The 23,703-nt window shown below is 38.0% G+C and overlaps 1 protein-coding gene across 5 annotated transcripts in view; it reads right to left on the reverse strand.

The window, feature by feature from the left end:
• Nucleotides 1-23,703, reverse strand: part of CLASP1 (cytoplasmic linker associated protein 1) — a 261,001-nt gene that overhangs the window by 93,790 nt on the left and 143,508 nt on the right. For all 5 annotated transcript variants that reach the window (XM_012727152.1, XM_012727132.1, XM_012727159.1 and 2 more), the window contains exons 9-16: nt 13,841-13,993; nt 11,638-11,711; nt 10,735-10,827; nt 9,653-9,798; nt 8,721-8,856; nt 7,669-7,739; nt 3,588-3,647; nt 1,352-1,429 (exon numbers count right to left, since the gene is read on the reverse strand). In XM_012727152.1, the coding sequence (XP_012582606.1) occupies nt 1,352-1,429; nt 3,588-3,647; nt 7,669-7,739; nt 8,721-8,856; nt 9,653-9,798; nt 10,735-10,827; nt 11,638-11,711; nt 13,841-13,993 (811 nt within the window). The remainder of the gene's footprint in view (nt 1-1,351; nt 1,430-3,587; nt 3,648-7,668; nt 7,740-8,720; nt 8,857-9,652; nt 9,799-10,734; nt 10,828-11,637; nt 11,712-13,840; nt 13,994-23,703) is intronic.

Raw genomic sequence — 23,703 nt, forward strand, 5'->3', positions numbered from 1 at the left:
GAAGAGTTTTGGACAAAGGAGGCCAGATAGGAATCCCAGCCCTGTCACTTCGTTAAATCTCAGCATCATTTAGAAAATGGAAAAATACAAGAACTAACTTAGAATGTTGAGGAATCTTAGAGAAATGGAGTTAAAACACCTAGAACTCTTCTTAAAACCTTGATATAGGTCATTTATGAGTGGCAGCATTTATAAATGCAATTTGACATTGATGCATTTGAAATATTTGCAATTTTATTTTTACAAAATAAAAAATGTAAAGATGGTCTGAGTTGCTTGAAATCTATGACTAAAGAGCTAGAAAAAACTTGAAGAGGGGGGAGAACACCAGGATAAAAGCAAAGTAACCAGCTCATTAATAAACCCATTCGTAGTTTACCTGTCATAAACTATGTCATTTATTTTCTGGGAATTGCCCAACATGAGATTGTAAGCACTTCAGTGTTATGGTGAGTTCCTCCAAAAAATTCAGAAACCAAGAAAATGTAATTGAATCAAGAGAACAAAGAGCATCGAGTACATGAACAGGATATATTAATGCAGTTATGTAAATAATATTCTGGGTTAATAAGAATAAATTTCAACCTATAACAAGAAGAAGAATCGATCAACTATGAAGCGGCCAGATACAGATGCAAAGCTGACAGTACTTATCTACCCACTGTCAAAAAAAATGTTATCACATCCCACTTTTGGTATTTATATTATCAATGGCAAGATTATTCCCAGGGAGGTGTTGAATATACAGGGCCAAAGCCACAGAACTTGAGTATAACCAGTCCTAGAGCAGCACTACCACAAAAGTGAGATCACAACGTCAAGTTAGCACTCTGAGAATCCCAAACATCGGCTCCACCCACGCCTTGTACATGCTTCACAGCTCTGCCCAACTCCTGACGCTTGCAAAGATGTGATCACAAGAAGATCTCTGTGACAGTGTTATCTCAATTCAAAGTCATGTCAGATTATCATATGGCTTTTAAAAGACCTTACAAAGTAAGAGAATACACAAGTAAGCATGTGCACAAGTACTTTTCTGATGCACACGATAATTTCTCATCAATTTAAAAATAAGCATTTTCCTGTCTACCTAAATCTTGTTTGTGTTCAACTATTACTCAGTTTTTTCAGGTCTGGGCAGTGAACGACCTTAAACACACACACACACACACACACACACACCTCAAAAAATAGTCCAAGATGGCCTTTCAAAGTTCATATTTAAAAGTAATGACAAATGAAACATGTCATGTTCATGTAGCAAAATGATTTTTCAATATGGTAATCTAGACAATGCAGCTGAAATATAAAAGCAGTGAATAAAAAAATGTGGTTTACAATAAACACTTACTTTCTGGCTTCTATCCTGGCTTCAGAATCGGCATCATGTATTCCTTTCTTTATAGTTTCAGCTAATACTGATATGTGTCTAGGTTATTTAGAAAAGAAAGCAGTAACAATCATTAACATGTGGGTTATGAGGATGAAAACACATGTGAAAATAACTTCCAAAAGGCAATGTGGAAGGTGGACACTTAATGCCAGTTTGCTGACTAAAACTCAGCTGAGAAAATCAAAACACTCTTCAGATCTTTGAACTTCTAATTCTGGCCCAGTACTTAATCCTCCCACTACCTAAGCAATCCGATAATCTACTCTTTTATGAGGTATTTTCAGTAATAGCTGCTTTTTTTCCGGGCTTCACTTATTTAGCAAATATTTTGTGAACCGAAAGAGCAAAACTATTTTTCTATGGTCAGAATTAATTTCTGTAAAAGTTAGAAAGAAATAATCTTATGCTGATTATTATAAGATTATAATTATCTGTATTGCATTTCTATAATGAATCAGAATGTTTTTCTCAGGTTCCATTACTGTTTACCATCAATAATTTTACAAATAGGTATTCTCTCTAGTTATGCTCTACCATAGCTGAGAAGAAATCACCAAAATATCTCATTTAACAGTTTTATAAAAAGGGAAATGACTGAAATGAATAGTTTCATAGAAAAAGGCTGTTACCAATTTTATTAGCTCCTACAAAAATTCTGCCTCTTTCCTTCATGCATTTAATAGATATTTAGTAACACTTGCTAAGTGGTATATGCTGAGTAGGCAGGTCAATGAGGTCACATTAGAGTTCTTTATTCCTCATACTTTTCTGTTCTACTTGCCTGTCCCCACATTAAATCCCAAATTCCACTTTGTACCTTTAAATTCCAACACAATTACCAAATAAAGAGGATATAATGCCCAGATTACTGAACAAGAAAGTACTGAAAAGAAACGCATGACTACCTTTTAAATTTAAATGAAATTTCCTATTTTCAGAGGAAATTTTACCTGTGGAAAAACTCGGCTTTGTTTCATCATTGATCATATACGAATATGATTCCCAGGGGTACTCAGTTCATTAAAATGTCATTACTGGGGTCCTCCCTGGTGGTGCAATAAGTAAGGATGCAGCACTGCAAGCAGGCCACAGTCACTTCAGTGTAAGTTCGATCCTCCGCCCCGGAGGTGACCACATGGCGAGGCAGACCTCTCCAGACCCGCCCGTTGCTCCCCTCAGCAGTGTACTTCATTGATCAGCCTGTTCTGCTCCCCACTCAGACTCTGGTGAAGCCTCTCACTGTTCATACACCTCTTGCCTGTATCCCAGTTCTGTGTGCATAAACAAATAAACTTTAAAAAAAGTTCAAAAAAAATCGCTACTAATAAAACATTTACTATACTGTAAAGCTCTTCCCTAACTATATACTATTAAAAAATGTGTGGCACTACATCATCGTCTATTGATAGGAAATTGATAAGAACTATCAAGGAATAGAACTCAAAATTAATAAAGGACATGTTTCTTCAAAAATTCTGCTATATTCCTTTTTTGTCATGATTAACAGAAAATTACCTTACACTATCCTGAATAAAGAAAAAAAAAGGAAACTTTTTTTTTAAAGGTTTATTTATTTAGTTATACAGAGCTGGGGTACAGGTCAGAGGTGCAGGGGTGGTGAGGAATCACCAGAGACAGAAAGGGGAGCAGAACAGGCAGATCAACGAAGTACACTGCTGAGAGGAACAGTGGGCAGGTCAGGAGAGGTCTGCTGCGCCTTGTGGGTCACCTGTGAGGCGGGGATGGAACTCATGCTGAAGTGGCTTTAGCTTCTTACTGCTATGCACCACCAGAGAGGGCCAAGGAAACCTTTTAAATGTGTAAATTCCTTTAAGGACCTCCTCTGAGTTATATCTTGCCCACTAAGAGCAGTTTTAAACATTTACCAAAGGGAATTGCACAGGAACACTGTGCAGCTGGACTGGTCAATAAAAAGTTAATCCTGGCTTTGTAGCTGTCAGAATGCACAGTGGTTCACATCTCCATTCACGCTAATATTTCAATCAATGAAATTCACTGACAACTTTTGCCATCATTATGTGCCTCATACCACTGGAAATCATTAAAAAAATAAAAAAGTCATGGAAAGAAAAGTTTAGATTCTTCCACCCCTTATAGCAAGTGGACTGGATTAGGCATGCAGGCATTAACCTCAAGGCTCAGTTCAGTGGAAAAATCAGCAAAACAGGCTCACCTTTCCAGTGAATGTGTCTGCCATTCTTGTAAAAGTAAATCTAAAAATTCAAAACAGCGCCTGCAAAATGTAAAGAAAAAAATACACAATATAGTAAAAATTTGCATGCTAATAAAAATGACAGCTTTGTTCTTAAGTGACCCAACATTTCTCTTTATAACTGGTACATTTCTTCTAATTTTTATGACTTGAACAATGAAACATATATTAGAATTAAATGAAAACCAAAGCAAATTAAATTATTTACAATGTTTACCAGAAAAATCACCAATAATAGGGATAGGATACAAGAGTCCCCTTCAGATGAGACATTTGAGCTTCAAGGCAAAATTACTGAAAGGCTCTATCACTGGCATTTGATATTACACTACTTCAAATAACACATCAATACATGTTTATTTTTAAAAAATCAACATATATTACAGAATCAGGGTATTAATCTTTGCATTAATTTCACAGAAATGCCTTGTACAAAAACAGCTGCAAATACGATTAAAAATTTGCACATTTTCCTGCTAAAGAAGGTCAAAGGTAGTACTTAAGATGAGAGTTTTCTCTAATCACTTCCCTATGTTTCTTTAATCTCACAGCATCTTCTATTTTCAAGCCTTTTCACTTTGGAGATCTTAATTGTTCTCATTTGTACGCAACAATAACTTTGGTCTTCATTTCATTTGGTCTCTTTGTGTTACATCACTACTTTGAGTCCCACCACATTATCACTACTTTTTTTTTTAGTCTAGGGTCTTTCTCTCTTAATTAGTCTTGGAAATCCATTCAAAGTAATCTTTCTTTCATGACCAGAACTCTTTCCTATGATACTTCCAATTCAAATCCTCGTAATTAATAAATTATTCAACAAATCTTTAATATAAACACTTAGCCTATGCTGAATTCCCAAACTATGGTAATAAGCAAGCCACATCCAGTAAGAAACTAGCAGTTACCAAGTGCCTAGAAGCAGGCGGGGAGCTGTTCAACTCATGTTTAGGGCTGGTAACAGTGGGAAAGCTTTAGGAAGTAAAAATCTTCCCCAGGAGAAACAGTGAACCATGCCACATCCTTTCCGATCACTTTCCCCATTCGTGCCTGTAGTGCAGACAGGCAGGGCCTGGAGCCCTCAGCGGCTTTTCAAGCCTTTAAAAATCTTTCTACACCATTTGTAGTGAGGAAACCAGGCACAGGGCAAGCAGAGGGCAAGTCAACGGGTCCAGGAAGCCTGCCAGCACCCTACCGAACCTTTACTCTCTCCGGGCTCTTTCTGATGTTCTCTCATGCTAGCTGTTCTCTGCCACCTCCCGCTGTGCTCCAGTCTCTGTGATGCTGCCCTTAGAGGCTCAACCTCCAGGCTCAGGTGTGCCCACTTAAGTCTATCCACACCATACTCCAGGTGCCCGCCATCAGGCATGTGTACCCCAAGCCCACGCTCCCAAGCACCTCCTGCATCCAAGGCTGCAGGTGAAAGCCACAGAGACCAGTCTGAGCAGCCTTCATTTACCCTACGGCTGCCCCAGCCTAGGGCATGCTTATTCTAATTTACCCTCTTGCCTATGTCATTTCCTAGGCTGGATTTTTCTTGTTTCTTTTCTTCACCTACATCTACTTATTATTCAAAACAACTCAATCTTCAACTCAGTCCACGAAATTTTTTGGGAAAATATCAGCTGGCTTTAAGCAATACCTCCTCTGAATACCTAAATCTACAATATATGCGTTGTCACTTCCGCTTAACATTGTTTTGCATTCTTTAATTTTTAATATTCCCAACTAAATGATAACTTCTCAAAACAAGTGGGGAATTTGTTCAATACAATCCTTATAAATTCTGCAAAGCGAAATAGGTACAATGAAAATATAACAGAAAGTATGTTGCCTTGGTTACATTGCTCTCTTTGGCTTTCTTTATACCTTTCTGAGACGGAAGGACCAAGTCAGAGGCCCCTATTATTTCTCTCACTATCAGGCAACTGATTCTAATACTCTGACAAATACAATAACAGCAGTCTTGGTATGTAGTTCATAAATTGTTAAAGGGAGTAGCATTTCCACTATCCCAGTGACTATAGGTCACCACTCATATTTAGTGTCAGAACCCAGAAATGCTAAATGTTATGGAGTGTTCCCCACAAATTCTTAGGTTGAAAACTAACCCATAATGTAATGGTACTGGGAGATGGAGCCTTTAGAAGCATAAGGTAATGAGGGTGGGGCCCTCACAACTGGACTGGTGCCCTTAAGATAAATAACCCTACAGTTTGTTCACTCTCCCTGCCATGTGAAAACACAGAGAAAAAGCAGCCTTCTGCAAGCCACTCTTATTAGAACCCAAACACCATCTCAGACTTTCGGCCTCCAACACTGCAAAAAAATAAATTTCTATTGTTTAAATCACCCAATGAGTGGTATTCTGTTATGGCAGCCCAAGCTGACTAACACACTAAACATCCTACAATGTTCCACAACAAAGATCTGTGTCACTTCATTGGAACTCTGCCTTACTCAGGGAAAAACACATTCTAAATATCTCTTTGAAACCTAAAACAATAGGGAAAATAATAAAAAGCAGCAGCTGCAACAAATTCTAATAATGATTATCATTAATTAGGCTTTCATCAAGTGCCCAAGGCATCTTGCTTAAAGGACTAAATATACAACACAACCGTACACAAGGGCGCTCTCAATCCTAGCAGTCCAATAATTAGTACCTGGGAAGAGGTAATGCATCAATAGAAGTCTGCTAGGTTCTGAAATTCACTATCATCCCTTTACCTTGCTGATTTTACATCCTCATTTGGTGGTGACAGGGGTGAGGAGGTGGAGGGGGTGGGGGGATGAGGAAATTGATGCTACTCCACTCTTTAATTCCAAGGAGAATGAATCAAGGGCAAATTGCACCCGTCAGCAACATACAATTGAACCATGTATTTAGAAATTAGACTTTTTAGTGAAAGGCGCAAATTTCTTTCCCTTGGCTTTATATATTTGATTATTCCCCTTCTTTTTCACCCTCTTGCCTCTCATGCAGTTGCTGCTATGATAAAATAGCCAGGGGGCAATATCATGCTAAGAAAGTTCTCATACCTGTGGAAGTCTGGCAGGACCAATGGGAGACCCCAGGAAAGGAGTCAGCTAGCGTAGAGTTTTAAGCCTTAGAGTAATGGACCTTTCACTGGGCTAGGATCAAGAATCAGAACTATGAGAAAGGGTAGTTCTCTACTCCCAGCCTGCCATTTAGTTATCCCACAGAGTTCTTGATATAGTCTCATTGCAAAGCTTCAGGGGTGCCATGAATCTCACAGAAGACTATAGAAAACTAATCTGTGCATTTTAATCTTCCAGGAAAAAAGGTCCACAGATTTTAAGAGACTCTCAAAAAACACTGATACACAATGAAAAATAGCAGATCTCTTCTAGAACTGCCTCGACCCTCACATGTGCTCTGGAGAAACCGACTAGGACACAAGACCAGACCTGGGAACAAAGTCCTTGCTAGTTAGCCAGGTTATATCTTCTGTGTATATCTTCCCAGAACTTTGCAGGAAAGTGATTGGTCAGGATACAGAATTCCAGAAATAACTATCAGAAGATATAAATATGCATATCCTCCTAATGATGGTAACATTAAATAGCTGTTAGCTTTAACTACCATCAAATAATGTTAACATTAACTACCATTAATTTTTACATATTTTTTTCTTGCATAAAGTTACGGCCTTTATTTAGAGATGGGGACAGAGCAATGACACAGGTAGAACTCAAGGAAAACATGTGGGCTTTTGTGGGGGAGGCAGCAATAGGGTCCTTTTCCCCTCTTTCTTACCTACCCAATTCTCCCCCCCACACACACACATGCTCGCACGTGTACTCTCTCATACACATAGACACACAACAAAGAGAGTTATCCAAATTTACTTTCCAGATTACTTAGACCGTGTTCCTTCAATCTAAAGACATTTATTGCAGTGATTTTAAATAATGTCAAACAATTCAAGCCTAAATTTTTTCCCCATGGAGGGAAATTTGGAGTCTGCTTTGGTTTTTAAATAATTCAAAAACTGTGGAAACCATTTTAAAAATTTACCTTCTAACTGCGACAGACTTAGAGGTACAGTTGCTTGTGATGACAGGTATTAGCCTAGGGATGTGTGTGTGCTGTGCAGAAGAAGAGAAAACAGGTGAACACTTGAAAATTCAAAATTAAAACAAATTAAGAAAACCACTTTCATATTAACCTAGTTATAGCACATATATATTCAGACTAGAATTTCAGAGTTTTAACAGGAAAAAGTATTTTAGTAGATGTTGCCATAGACCATGAAATACACTGACAGAGACAAAACAAACACACTAATGATACGTAAACAAATTTATAAAGTCAAAACAAATCACTGGCATGAAGTCTAAATTATCTGAGCAGTACAGAGATCTGTGGGAGCTCATAAGGGATCAGAAGACGAATAGTGGCTTTTGGTTTAATATTTGCAGTGGGGAGTGTAAGCAGTGAAAACTAGAAACAGTACTTGGTAAAGCACTCAATCTGTATATTCTGGCTAAATTTTAGTGATCACCAAGTCCCAATTTCAAAGGTTGACTCTGGGGAAAAGGGACTTGAAGGTGGGAGACAGTGATATGAAAGTTTTCATTTCAAGCCTTTGTGAACTATGGTTTTATTGAAATGCTTCTGTAATTACTAGGATAATCATTTAAACATAAAATGATTACATGGCTAAATGATTTAGAAAACTAAAGAGAGCAATTTGCTTCTGGGCTTATATGCAATTAGTTAAATAAAAGTTTTAGGTGAATAACAAGACCACAAGCAAATACGCAAAAACAATGAATGGAAGGAACAATAAGAGTCACATATGGAGACATAAAATACATAAACTCAAAAGCAGATGTTCAAATATTTAAAATCAACAATGAGTCAATGATCAACATGTCAAGAACTACATAATGCATCCTTCATTCACATGATGGAACTATCATTATAGGGGAGAACAAACAGTATGTTACTTACATCATGTTTCCAACTACACATAATTGCTCTGATGAAAAATGCCTCTCATATTGTTTATCAACCACCAATATTACCACTTGCTTATTCTAAGTATAATCCCAAAACATACTTACCCGAATGATTAACCGAACAGCTACAACACCAGAAGTGGCCATAATTTTGGCACTGTTTGGAATTAAATTAAAGATAGTTGGCATAATGGCTTCAGCTCCATGGTCAAACTTATTTCCCAGAACTGATGACAGATGCCTACAATAAGAAATAAAGACTACACTGTAGTTATATTTCTTGCAAACAGTGAAGCATATAACCTTTTAAAATTTTAGACATTTTAACATTTTTGAGAGATAAAGGACAAAGATCTAAGTAAAATACTTTAAAAATATGTCCATTGTATATGTAAGAGACTTGGAAAACAGCTATTAGTCCAAGAATTTGTTCCATTAGTAATTTAATAATCTGTAAACAATTGGCCTTAAATAGCAACTATATATATCACATACTAACAAAACAAAATCTTTGTATTTTAACAAACAATATCCATGCTTCTAAATCTGACTGTAGCCAGAACAGCAAGTCTTCCTGTTGTGGCTTCTTTGAAATACTGACATTACTTTGTAGCACACAGATTCTAGCTTCAAACACTGATAACGGGCTCAGCCATATTATGTAAAATTTTACTGCAATATATTCCTTTAAATTATAGCTACAGTACTGTTCTACAAATAAACTTCTGATAATCATGCTATATCCTGCCAGCAAAATCAATGAAAAGGAAACAAGTTTATAAAGTTACATTGTTCTGTGTTAATAACTGCTTCAAGTACACAGAGGCTTCAGAGGTATGTCACTGAATAAAAAAAAATCTGTCTCAATTACATAATTGAGCAGGAAATATTGTAAAACTACTAACAGAAGTATAACTGGAAGATGTCTCAGAGAGTAGGCAGAAGCTACATTCAAGAGACACAATGAATCATCTCTGAAGCACTCTGAGTAGTAGTATTTTATGATGTGTGAGAATCCAGAGCATTGCAATCCTTACCCCAATGTGATACAAGCCTCCCGCACTACCTGAGACCGCAGATCCTTAGCAGATAGTTTAAAGGCTCCATCCAATAGACGCAAATGTTGAAAGAAGCTATCATACTCAGCAGCACCAGCCAAAAGTAAAGATCTAATCTTTTTTAGCTAATGGAATAGAGAAAATGAAGAGTTAAAACTTACAGATAGAATATCAAGATGATACACTACAAGATATAAGAAATCAACATCAAAGATAAATGATGCAGTAATATTTTTCTAAAAAGAATTCAGCCAATTAGCTAATATACTGTGCAAATCTACACAGCACAAATAAGAACAAAGAATTCTTTAAATACATTGTTGTCGGATGAGTACATTAGAATTCTATAAAATGTTATGTTTTAATTTAGAAACATTTTAGTGTATTCTTAGTCTATGACACCAATGAGATAATATCTAAAATCTTACTTTTAGCTTGTGAAAGCTCCACTCTTAAACCCACCTTCCCTTACACCTAACTCCAACTGCCATTTATTTAATGAATTCGAAAAAGAAGCAAGTCTACAGTTTTTTCACAGTATCTGCCACCATTGCTAACAAGCTAGCCTGAATTTGAAATAGAAAACAGTGGTAATTTACCACCTGTCTTCTTGCCAACTAACCAATGCAAAGCAGCCTTCCTCAGATAAAATGCACTCACTGAATATTTAGACATCTATTTTCATTAATCCACTTTTAAAAATAGAGGGGGTAAAACTTCCTACTAAGTAACATGAAGACGGGAACAAAGGGAGATACATTGAAAATACCACTAAAAGTCAACTTCGTGACCCAGAATTCAATCCTTACTAAGATGAGGGTGGGTAGAGACACTTCAGTTAGGTCTTTGCTAAAAGTTACAGGAGGCAACAAACATAGAACATGGCATGTTATAAAAATAGATACAGAGCTGAAATGCTGCACTGAAAAGGTAAAGTGTAAGTATGATCGTTTGTGTTGAAAATTTTTACTATTTAAAATTCATTAAAGCTGAGCCCTATTTTATAAAATGGTATTTAGAATATTTAAATCAATCCAATGAAAATGAAGTCAACAGCTTACAGCATTTACTCTTTGCTCCCAATCATGTTTGTCATCAGATAATATTTCCCTAATCTTGTTTATGGATTCCTCAAGATCTCGGCTGGAATAAATCTGTAAGCAAATTAATTTACAATCAATACAAGAAAAGTTACATAATAAAAATTATTTACACATGAAATCAAGAGCATTTAGTAAGAATAGGAAAAGAACGTATTTCATTTTTCAGAAGGATCTAAGAGAAAACATCTAGACTGATTTGAGTAAGCTTCTTTCCCACTATGACTCTATGTTCACTAGATACGATACCCACATATGGATAATGTTCACTCAAACACAGTTTTATTATAAACTTAACAGAACATTTCCTGCATAAAAAGGATAAAAGGCTACTCTCATATTTACTTTTTCATTTATCCTCACATCTTCAGATAAGTAGGGGGAAATGAGTCCTTGTGGGAAGGTAAAAGATTTATGGATGAATCTGAACCTAAAATATCTGTAACCTAAGTTATACACAGATGACAATCAAGCAACAAGTAACAAGAAGTGCCTCAGACTCACAGACATTAAAGTTTTTCAAACTTTCAAATTTTTCTTCTAAGAAAAAAAAAATCCTAAATAAGCACACTTCTTAGTACTCTCATCTAATCAATTATTTTTTCCTTTTGTGAATTGACTCAAACTTATTACTAAAGCAAGCAACTTCTCTAATTCTTACTAAGAACTAGACTTTCTAGGTCTTGACTTCTGCCCTTCATTTCAGCTATAAAAGGCTCCAACATTGCCTTGTTTTCAACCTCAGATAGCTTATAGTTCTGATAGTCAAAACTATTTTATCTAGCAAGGAACTCCACACATTACAGATTGGAAAAATGAAATTCAAAGAGAAAGTCTATCACTTATAATATACACTCAACTCACCTGCACTACGGGTACATCATCAAATGCTTTAATGAAGTCCTCTTCGTCAACAGCCCCAGCTCCTTCTTTTGCAGCTATACAAAAGATTAATTTGCAATATGTAAACAACGTGCAGTGGAGGAGTTTGACTATAAACAGAGATTTGCAATGATTTTTCTAATGACTAAATAAAAATTTAAATCGTGGTGGGAGTGACAAACCTCACTTTCACTATCAAAATGAAGCCTAGTAATCCTATAAAATTGTACACATCACCTCAGGCTGGGGTCAGGACAGGAGAGTTAGGAGTGAAGAATTTAGAGGGTCTACACGATATTATATAATTGTACAAATCTTTTGAAAGATTCCTAAATAAGTAGATAAAATTTTAAAAATCGGCCCTCCCTGGTGGCGCAGCGGGTTAAAGCACAGCACTAAGAAGCTAAAGCCACTTCCGGATGAATTCGATTCCCGCCTGCCCCGGAGGTGACCACATGGCCCGGCAGACCTCTCCTGACCCGCCCACTGCTCCCCTCAGCAGTGTACTTCGTGGATCTGCCTGTTCTGCTCCCCACTCTGTCTCTGGTGAAGCCTCTAGCCGCCCCTGAGCCTCTGCCCTGTACCCCAGTTCTGTATGCACAAATAAATAAATCTTTAAAAAAAAAAATTTCCATCATCAATTCACCCATGAATCATCACCATCAACCCTTGTGCTCTTCTCCCCTGTTTTGTTTGATCCCTTTCCTACCCTTCCCTCAAAGAAAGTCTCTGATTTATGAATGCCTGCTTATTTCGTTGTTTTATTATTAGTATTGTTATTTTTTTCCTGATCCAAGAATTGGTTTTTAAACGAATAAATTAGATTGTGTTGGTTTCAGGAAGCTAGCACAACAAATTTGTGAAGCATTAATTCTAAAGAATTAAAGGAATGTAGTTTGGATACATAATACGATGTAAAGGAATTCCAAAATAAGTATGATAAGTAAGAGAAGACAGGCCAAAAGATAGTATCTTGCATGATTCTGTTTCCTTAGAAAGATAAAACAGGTAAATACACACAGAGAAAACACAGATTGTTGATTGTCAGGGGTTTGAAAAGGAAGAAAGGGGTGAATACCACTATCAGGTTATGGGGTTTCACTGAAGTGATCAAACTGTTTGGAACTAGACTGAAATGACAGCTGCGCAACACTGTGAATATACTATGCCACTGAATTGTTCTAAAATGATTCATATTCTGGGAATTTAAGCTCAATAATACAAAATGTATCTTTTAAAAAAACATCAATGAAGATAAAGCAGTAAGAATTAAAACAAATGAGAAACCTAGTTTTCTCTTCTGTCGACCCTGATGTCCCCCCATCAAAACAGCTCCTTCAAAACAGACAGATGCTGGTGGTGGAGGACATGCAGTGATACCAAGTTGATATACCTGAGACACCAGCAATCGAGCGTGAATCTGCACAAGGCGAGAGCAGCAACAGGAGACTTGTATTCTCATGCTGCTCCTTAGGCCAGCTTTTACTTAGTTCAAAGCCCAAGGTTAACAAGTAGACTCCTAAAATCAGTGGCTATACAATTGTTTTGAAGTATGTGCATGTACATTTAAAATGTGACAGCAAAATGAAAGTTGTACATAAAAGGTGACATCAAAATGAACCCATCTAAACGGGGCATGATAGTGGGGAAGGGAGGAAGAGAAGAGCTAACCTCTACCCCATCTACTTTAATTAAACATCCATACTGGTCCCACAAGGAACAATGTTACATACAAGCACAAAATGTATTTAAAGCCAGAAAGTACAAACTGATTTTTGGACAGTCTCAATCTTAACAAAGAAGACTCACTGAAAAGGTGCCATGGCATTACTGGATCCCAATTCATCAAATAATGACATCAGGGGGCACCTTTATTCTTCCCCCGCACCCCCTTCGATTTTGTTTTGTCTGGGTTGGCTTTATGTTCTTAGATGCTCTGTTTTACCAAATATGGCAACTCAGCTGCTCAGATTTATATCTTACCAGCTTACCAATGTAGACAGCATGGCACTAATTTATTTAATTTATTTATTCAAAGCAAGTAAACATATGCCACCAACAGGATTATTTCACTTCTGAAGGACACAAGTACTAAGTAAGTACACCAAGCACAAGCAGCAAGCACATCTGGTTTTCAAAGATGAAAACAGCTGGCTTTACAATACTATATTAGACTTGATCTTACCTGAAGACTTAGAACCAAGAGTAGATGATCCAAGTCGGCGGGTGGTCCCCATTCCAACGTTCCTCCGTGAGCTTGGTGGAGCTTTAGATGAAGTGGAACTGGCAGATGAAGGTCTATTACCATCCACAGAATCTTCATCATCAAAATTCTTATCTGAAAAGTAAGAACAGAACAGTCACTGTGATTTCTTTTTTAAGTACTTTTGCAACTAAATTTAAAGCAGTAACTAGCCTTAGAAATGTATAGTTTGAGGGCCTCCCTAGTGGCAGAAGGGGTTGAATGCAGCACTGTGAAGCAATCCACAGCCACTGCAGCACAGGTTTGATCCCTGACCAGGGAGGTGACCCACATGGCCCAGCAGATCTCTCCTGTCTGCCACACTGCTCCCCTCCCAACAGTATACTTCAGTAGATCTGCCTGTTCTGCTCCCCACTCTGTCTCTGATTCACAATGCATCTCTAGTATGCACAAATAAGTACGTTTTTAAAATAATAGTTTACTTTTACATCATTCTGTGCCTTTTTCCATCTCAGTTGTAATCCCCATGGGCTTCCCATCACCAAATCGCCCATGTGCCATCACCATAGTCCAGTGTACTTCTCCTCCCACTCCCATTTTTGGTCCCATTCCTCACTCCACCCCCGTAAAATGTCTCTGGTATATAGTTGTTCATTATTAATATTTTCCCCATCCCAGTCCTTTATACTCCTGCTATGAGTGAAACCATCCTGTATTTTTCCTTTTCTTTCTGGCTTATTTCACTATGCTAAATACATTTTTTTTAAAGAAATGAATAGTTTGACTAATCTTTTGGGATCTGAGGTCCAGAGTCTAGAAAGCCTTAGGTTAAGTTCACAGCATAGCTACATCATGTGTGCTTCCACATATTTAAAATGTACCCCACCCTAAAAGACTTTTTCATAAAAGTCTTTATGAATTTTTGGCATATGCTTATCCCAAATATGTCCATTATTCCATCTGATGAAATAGTATTCCTAAATATCATTTTAATAACTGCATAGTACTTCACAATTTGAAAGTGCCACAACTGAAACTTTCTCTTATTGTTAGATAAGAAAGTGGTTCTAACACCTTCCTACTTGCATTCTCACTGAATTTCTAAGAATTTTAAGGGGGTGAAAAATCCCTGGAAGCTATATTACTTGAGGTATAAAAGTTCTTGATTTATACTGCCAAATATATCTTCACAAAGGCTTCATCACTTTTTCCTAGAAGTTCAAGATGCTGGCCATCTTTTCACACCCTTGCCATTGAACAATGTCATTTTCAAGCTTCAACCAATTTGATAGGCCTCTCTGTACTCCCCCAAAATGGTTCTGTAACAGGGTGATCGCTAGGAAAAGGGGAAGTTCCAGGTTCCCTGCCCCACCCAGAAGGAGGGTGGAGCTGAGCAGAGAAAAAGGAGAGAAGCTGAGGAGAGAGAAGAAAAAAGAAGGAAACAGGATGGAGAACAAGGAGACCTGAGGAAGCCACATGAGCAGCAAGCATATGAGGAAGAAACCATGCTTGTTTCCTGACCCTGGACTGGTTAAGACATATGGGTGAGAGACCTGTAGGGAGGTGACTATGGCAGTGTTTATACTGATTTTGATTTTGCTCTTTTCCTCCCAGATTTGTCTGGCCATTCCTGACCCTTTTCTATGGGTCCTGGCCAGAAGGTGCTTTAGTCTTGTGGCAGGCTTTCAGGCCTTGCTTTGGACCAATCCCTTTTGGGCTGACTTTTGCCCACGAGGGAATGGGTAACTTCAGGTGTTTGGTTTAGAAGTTATATTCTTTGTGTTCCGTGTTGTATATTTACTGCACTGAAGTCCCTTTTCATTAAAGTTGTGTATGTTTTGACTTGATGCGGTGGATGGCAGAACCCACAGACAGGCAACCCAATGCCACACTGGGGTGCCCTGTAACAGTTCTTCAATTTCATATTTCTTTTTAGCAAGGTTGAGTATTTTCCCCACATTCACTACTTTCTAAATTTTCTAAGTAGCAATGGAGATAGTCAATATTCCTCACTCTGCATTTAAAGTTAAAAAGAAGAAGAAAAAAAAAACCCAGTGCTATTAAGTCAACGTATGTCTAGAAATCATTTAGGTGAGACAAAATTAAAGTTTTCATGATGCAGTATACAGAGTTCCAAGGGCATCAGAGCAAAGGTGAGTCGCTCAGGCAGCTAAACAAAGAACTGCAGTGTAGTTAAAAGGAAAACTACCATCAGTAGCTGGCAATATTCTTGATTTGGGAAAAGAAACATCAGATCTTTACCAAGAAGTCTAAAGTAAATTAAATGTTGACCAGAAAACAGATATAAGGGGCACTTTGTTTTTCTTCCATACCTCAACTGTCAATAGCCAGATCTGGTATATACTCAGATCTGGTATATACTAATGTTCTTAGAGTTCACCACAATTCACTTGAAATTACATGGCTTATTTTCTTCAGCATCAAGGAAGGAAAGATTCTTACAACAAAAGCAGGTCCAACAAGAGCAAATGAGCTTCCTTTTGCTAAAGGAAAAGGAAAAATCTCCAACCCTCGTTATCAAAGTTATGCTGATTTACATATGGTTCTTTCCACCCATACTTACTTTCTTATCTATTCAGACATCCAGTAACCTATTAGCATAGACTTCACATGTGGATTCCAAAGGTGATTCTTGAACAGCTGGGCACATTAACAAGGTCCTTCCAGAGTAAATTTTAGTGTGGTGCAAAGATAAGAAGAACCCAAAGAAGTCACTGCAATCATTGGAGTGATCAAGACTGCTCTCCACTTGCCTTAGCAAGCAAGCCAAAAGCATCTGAACCTTTGCCATTAATCAATCATGCTGAATAACAATAACCATTACTGTATTTAGAACAGTAATAATCCTAGTCTGTGGGAAAGGTAAGTGATAAATGGGGGAAATGAGGCCACTACATTGCTTCACTCAAGGTTGTATGTAAATAGTAGTTAGTTTACTCCACTCAGTTATTGAGAATTATTCTCTATGAACCAATTTCACTGAATTCCTGGGATTTCTACTTGCAGCAATGATTGCCTAGCAAGGATCAGACTTAACCTCTTATAGTAAATAACCTTCTAGACCCCAGACAGAATGTATAAAACTACTACTTTTGTGGCAGGGTGGTCCCCAGGAAAAGGGCAAGTTCCAGGTTCCCTGCCCAATCAGGAAGGAAGGGGGGAGGAGAAAGGAGAGGAGGGGAAGAGAGGGGAGAAGGAATCTGAGTAAGGAAGCAGGATAGAGAGCCAGAAGGAGACCTGAGGAAGCCATATGGAGCAAAAGGAGACATGTGAAGAAACCATGTTTATTTTTAGCCCTGGACTGGCTAAAAGAGATGTGGGTAAGAGATCCATGAGGAGGTTGACTATGGCAGTGTTTATATCTATTTTGATTTTGCTCTTTTCCTTCCAGACTTGTCTGGCCATGTCTGACCCTTTTCTATGGGTCCCAGCCAGAAGGTGCTTTAGTCTTGTGGCAGGCTTTTAGGCCTTACTTTGGACCAGTCCCTTTTGGGTTGACTTTTGCCCACGAAGGGATGGTAACCTCAGGTGTTTGATTGAGAAATTATATTCTTTGTCTTCTGTGTTGTAGACTCATTGTATTAAAGTCCCTTTTCATTAAAGTCTTACATGTTTTGTCTTGATGTGGCGGATGGCAGAACCTATTTAAAGCAAGCAGGTTTGGGGGTTCACTGGTATCCTCTCTCCCTGCCCTGTTACAAGGGGACAACATGCAGTGTAGAACTGTGGATCCCTGACAGAAAGGTAAAAAACAAGGTGAGCTATACAATCACCCAAACTTTCTGTCCATAAACATTTTCCATGTTGACCAAGTACAAGAAAGCTGATTCGAAACTCAACCTGGAAGTCTTGCTAAACTGAGAACATGAATATCAGAGCTCAGGCAAGCTGAGGTGGCTGGAAATTATAGGACGGACTGACACAAAAGGGACAGCTACACAGAAAAAGAGCTCAAGAAATGTAGTGCTTTCCAGGTCACCCTTGTGTGTAATATCCCACAAAGACAAGTAACTACTTTGTCAAACCAAAGCAGAACAGTCTTTAAAAGAATACAACAGAGGCCCTCCCTGGTAGTGCAGCAGGTTAAAACACAGCACTAAGAAGCCAAAGTCATCTCAGCATGAGTTTGATCCCCACCCAGGAGGTGACCACATGGCAGCGCAAACCTCTCCTGACCTGCCAGCTGCTCCTCTCACCATATACTTTATCGATCTGCCTGTTCTGCTCCCCACTCTGTCTCTTATCATCCCCCACCCCCGCCCCCCTGCACCTCTGGCCTGTACCCCAGTCTGTATGCATAAATAAATATAACAGAACCGAGGCAATCAACAATGCAACATTCACAACGCCCAACAGCAGGAAAGCATGGGCCATAATCAGGAGAGGAAAAAGTCAAAAAACAGAAATTAAGAAATGTCAGAGGTGATGGAACCAACAGGTAAGAATTTTAACATTAACTATGTTAAATTGAGAACACAAACCAACACAACTTAACCAAAATTAAACAAAGACAAAAAGAAAAAGGCTAAAGTAAATAAATGCAAACTAGAGGCTTGTGAGACAGGATAATGTCTAGCAGTCTAACACACATGAAATTGTTCTCCCAACAACACAGAGAAGAAGACACATTACACACATGGAAACGAAGTGATAGTAGACTTTACTCAAAAGCTAGAATACAAAGCCACAACATACTAAAAATGGTAATGGGGAATTATTAACCTAGAATTCTAAACTGAGCAAAAACATCTTTTAAGAATAAAGGTTAAATAAACTGACTCAAACCTTTTATTTTTAAAAATATTTATTTTATTAATTTATGTATACAAGAACTGGGGTACAGGCCAGAGATGTGGGGGTGAGAGGATTCACCAGAGACTGAGTGGGGAGCAGAACAGGCAGATCTACTGAAATATACTGCTGAGGAAAGCAGTGAGCCAGACTTATGCCATCATGGCTGGTGATAGCTTGACAGAGTTGAGCCTTTAACCCCTGCACCACCAGGGAGGCCCCAGACAAACTTTAAAAACGGACTGATCACCAGCAGATCCATACTTCAAGAAATGTTAAAGGAAGAGCTTCAGTTCAAAGAAAAAGGATACCAAGTAGAAACTTGAATTTACAAGAAGAAATGATGATTACTTAAGGTAATAAACATGTGGATAAATAAGACTTTCTCATATTTTAATGTCTATAAAAGATAACTGTCTAAATCAAACACAGTATTCATTTCCATTCCTTTTTCATACTCATGTTATAGGCAAGCAACCTAGCAGAAGAAACTGCAGTTAGTACATGTAGCTATATCAGATGCCACACCTGAAAACTGGGAAAGCATGAAAAACAAAAAAAAGAAAGCTGTTAGTTAAGTCTCTGTACTCAAGGAGATTATGTTTTTTAAAGTTCGTTAAATTTGTCCAAATTTCCCAAAGATATCGCACAATAGTGTACTGTACTGGAAAGGCACACATTTCAGCATCAGTTTCTATGTGAAAATTCCTCTTCCTCCCTCCCTCCCGACCCCGACCCTGAGCAAGGCAAGAGTTTGGAAAAGGCAGAAACATTAGCCACTGCTGGGTTTTGTTTTTTCTTAATCTTTGTTTTATTTTATTATTTTCCTACCTTTTATATTTTTTGTGCTGGTCTAAATCACTGCAGGGTTTTTAAAGACAGAACTCTAAAGATTCATAACTCAGTCTTTTACTTATCCTTGGGAAACAAATCTCACAGGCTTACTTACCTGATTTTCTAACAGATTAGAAGCAAGTAAATAGAGGAATAGTGAGAAGCAAAGGTACAGGGTTAAGTACAGTGATGGTAACAAGAAGTGACAGCTGAAAACCTATCAGCTAAGTAGAAACTATAAAAAGCATATACACACAGGGGGGAAATCCCTAACCCAAATTGTTTCGAATGTCAGTACCCGTACAGATATCAAATCCCTTTTACACAATTTAACAGCCACGACGGCAGGTATTCAGAACTAGGAACTTGCACCACTGAGAGCAAATTATTTTTCATATGATCTGAGTAGAAAGGAAGAAAATTCCTGTTTTCTATCTGAATTGGAAATTCATGGTCACATGTCTTTTCCTTTTCCAGATTAAGAGACAGCTTTAAGTTTAGAGATACTTCACCTGAAAGAAGACTTGGAGGATAAAAGCCAGTTGAGCTTATTACCTGAAAACCAGCATGCTATTTACAAGTAAGTTTACCCCATGTCTCCCAGCTTTGTGAACACTCAGAAATTACAATCTAATGAAAAAGGCTTTCAGAGAGGTACCCAGTTTTGGTTAACTGAGAAATTTTCTTAAGTAGAAATGCCACTCAAAGAGCAGATACATAGACAGGAACAGAAACCTCAGTCCTGACTATGATATACTCAGTATTTCTCAGTTAAATCAATCCATGCTGAATTCTAGCAGTCATTTAAATTCCTATTTTCTTTGGGTGTTAAGCAGACAGATCTATTAGAATCAATATATAACACCTATTTTGCTAGAGCTTTAAGACAAGGTCATGTGAAAACAAACATGTTTACCTATGCAGGTTTGTGCTACTACATCAATTTAAAATCTGTCAAACAATAAAATATGTCAAACAACATATATTTAATGGAAAATGTCTTACAAAAGTTCTCCCTGAGCCTAAAGAAATAACTATCTTTCTCCACCATTGTTAAGTAGTATCATTCCACAACTAGGGTAGAAGCCTGGAAAAAGGCGCTGGGAGCCTTCAGCTACCAGTCACCAAAACTTCCTTTAATTCATTTTTTTAAAGATTTATTTCATTTATTTATTCATACAAGAGCTGGGTGTAGGCCAGAGGTATGGGGGGGCAGGGAGGAGGTGAGAGGATTCACCAGAGATGGTGGGGAGCAGGACAGGCAGATCCCCTGAAATATACTGCTGACGGGAGCAGCAGGTGAGACAGGAGAGGTCTGCTGTGCCATGTTTGTCTGCCCCTTGACTGGGTATCGAACTTAGGCTGTATATAGTTTTGATAGTGCTGAGACTTGGCCCCTTGAGCCTCTAGGGAGGCTCCTTTAATTCTGTAAAAGTCATCTGATCCACATTCCTCCTTTTATAGCCCTAAACAAGACATTTTAAACTAGCTCAAGAAATGTCTAGAGTGACACTATCATTTTTCTTTCAACTTTCACTCCCCACACTCCTGGAAACCCAGGTAGTAGACACAATGTAGAGAAAACCAAATCACATGGCAAAAAGGAATACTAATACAAAAGAGATTTTAAAACTTAAAAGAGTCAGCTTCTGGAAAAATCAAAAGGCCTGGGCATAAACACAGTCATTTGTGAACTCAAAAGTAAACCAGCACAATCCTAAAAGCTGAGTACATCTGTGAACTTGAACAAATAACCTGAGTTATAGTCAGATGCTAGATGGAGGCAGCATGACCAGGGTTGGCACTGAGTGGACAGTCCCAGACACCCTGCCCCCTTCGGCAGTCTCAAGGGATTCCCAAGTCCCTTAAGGATGTTCCAGCAGAGCCCTGGCTGGCTAAGAACTGAACTCTCTGCAGACAATAAAGGAGGCGACAGAAAGCAACAATCTACAGACACATTCTATGGGTCCAAATGATTGAAGTATCATCTATCACACACCACTGTGATTAGAGGTTTGGGTACTGGCTGGCAGAGAAACAGAGATTTACTGAAAGCTTTTAAATTTGTGTCTGGAAGTTCGAATCACAAGTTTTGGATACTGTCCCCTGAGAAAATTTATATACTCATCTATGAGAACCAATGAAATGCCATGAGCACCGAAAAATGTCTTTGCCATTCATTGTCCATCTGCCAGGAAGGCCAGAAACTAAACCACAAAAATTCTCCTCTGTCCCATCTCTTGAGGCAGACTTGATGAGTGAAGGCCTTTAGCAGAGAAAAAAGTGACATTTGCTATAAAGCAAAGCCAAATACTTCCCTGTGTCACTGCACCAGGGTCACTTTGTGGAAACTGATATTCCTGACAGCTTTCACAGATTCACCCACTCCCTGTTACTGAAATTCTCTTCCAAGGGTGTAAGAAATGTGGCAGCCTAGTTACTAGAGTATAATTAGCATCCCCAAGAGGAGGCTACATAGAGACATGATAATAAGCTCAAAGGCTGGCTGCTTTGTACGACTATCCACAAATTCCTTCTCGATCTTTCACAGCTCCAAGTCTAAGTCTTGCCCCATATTCCAAAAAGATTCTGATGTTTTGTTTCTAAGATTTATTTTTGCATAGAACTGGGGAGGAGGCCAGAGGTGCCGGGGGTGAGAGGATTCACCAGAGACAGGCATATCTACTGAAATACACTGCTGAGGGGAGCAGCGTGTGAGACAGGAGAGGTCTGCTGTGCCATATAAGGGTTAGCTCCCTGGCCAGGAACTGAACTCAGGCCTCTGAAGTGGTAGTGCGGGGAATTAGCTTTTAGGCCACCAGAGAAAAACCCTGATGCAGTTTTAAAAGCACTAGCCTACGTTAGCTCCTCTGAGATCTTGCCCAACTCTGTCCAGAAAGTTAACAGTGGCTTTCTCTTTGCTATATGATTATGAATGGGTGTTTCTATTCTATTTTCCTCTTTAATTAGCTATTGTAGGTCTATGTTTCTGTCCCTGGAGGAGGGAATCATTTCGTCATTTTTCATGGTATTCCTAAGACCTAAAACAGAGCTGGTATGCAAATATTAATACTTACAATTCCTATGAAGAATGGCAAAATTTCTAAATGCATGCAAGCTATGCTTCAGGTATCTCTTTTGGAGGCATTTATTAAATTTTAAAATGCATAATATTTCACTAGATAATAAAATCAAACCAGGCTATAAAATAAAGGTAGTTATAACCCTAAATAATTTTTAACCTCCCTGATTTGATAAAATATATGCTTACTTTTAAGTTAAAAGTCAAAGTTCTCCTATAAACAAACAATCCCCTCAAAATTAAATTACTAACACTGACATACACACACACGCATGGATTTCTGGAATTTAATGCACTCAGAAACATATCACTATATATATGTGATATATACAAAAAGGTTACAATTTTTCCAAACCAGTATGTGACAAATACCTTTCTACATCAACATTAGTCTAAACATTTTTTAAAGAGGATTACTACATTGCTCACATACTACATATAATCAATAACCTATTGATACTCTGACTAGGGTTTCAAATTTTTCACCCTATAACACCACTGCAGTCAATAGGTTTAAAAGTAACAGCGGTACCAAGCTGTGAACCAGGCCCTGTGTTTGGTGCTTTGTAGAAGCTAGTTAAATCTTCCTGACAGCCCTAAAGGGAAGTACTAGTATAACTTCACTCCTAATGATGAAAAAAACATACTACCTCCACACTTAATGCGCCCAGAGTCAAGCGGCCAACTACAAAGTAGATGAAACAAGGATTTGAATCTAAGATTGATCCTAATTTCAGTCATGAAAATAAATGGCCATCTTTCAAGAAAAGCAACTGACATAAAGTGGCCACTTACTATGTGCTGAGAATTGTGCTAAGTGTTTTCTGTACTTTCGTTTAGTTAATTTTTTTTGGGGCAAAGTAAATAATTAATTTAAAACAATTTCTTGAACAGAATCATCAATATCTCACAGAAATATAGATCTAGAACTCAACAAAACACAACCAAACAAAAGCAAAAAAAAAAAAGAAGAATTTTAATCATGTCCAAGTGGGATTTACCCCAGGAATGTAATGTTGATTTAACATACAAAAATCACTTCAATTTAATATATATATTAACAGACTTAAAAGACAAAAACAACATGCTCAAGAGATGCAATAAACGTATTTAATGA

This window comes from Condylura cristata, unplaced genomic scaffold (assembly GCF_000260355.1).
Source record: "Condylura cristata isolate star-nosed mole 26May11 unplaced genomic scaffold, ConCri1.0 scaffold00002, whole genome shotgun sequence".
NCBI classification, from domain to species: Eukaryota; Metazoa; Chordata; class Mammalia; order Eulipotyphla; family Talpidae; genus Condylura; species Condylura cristata.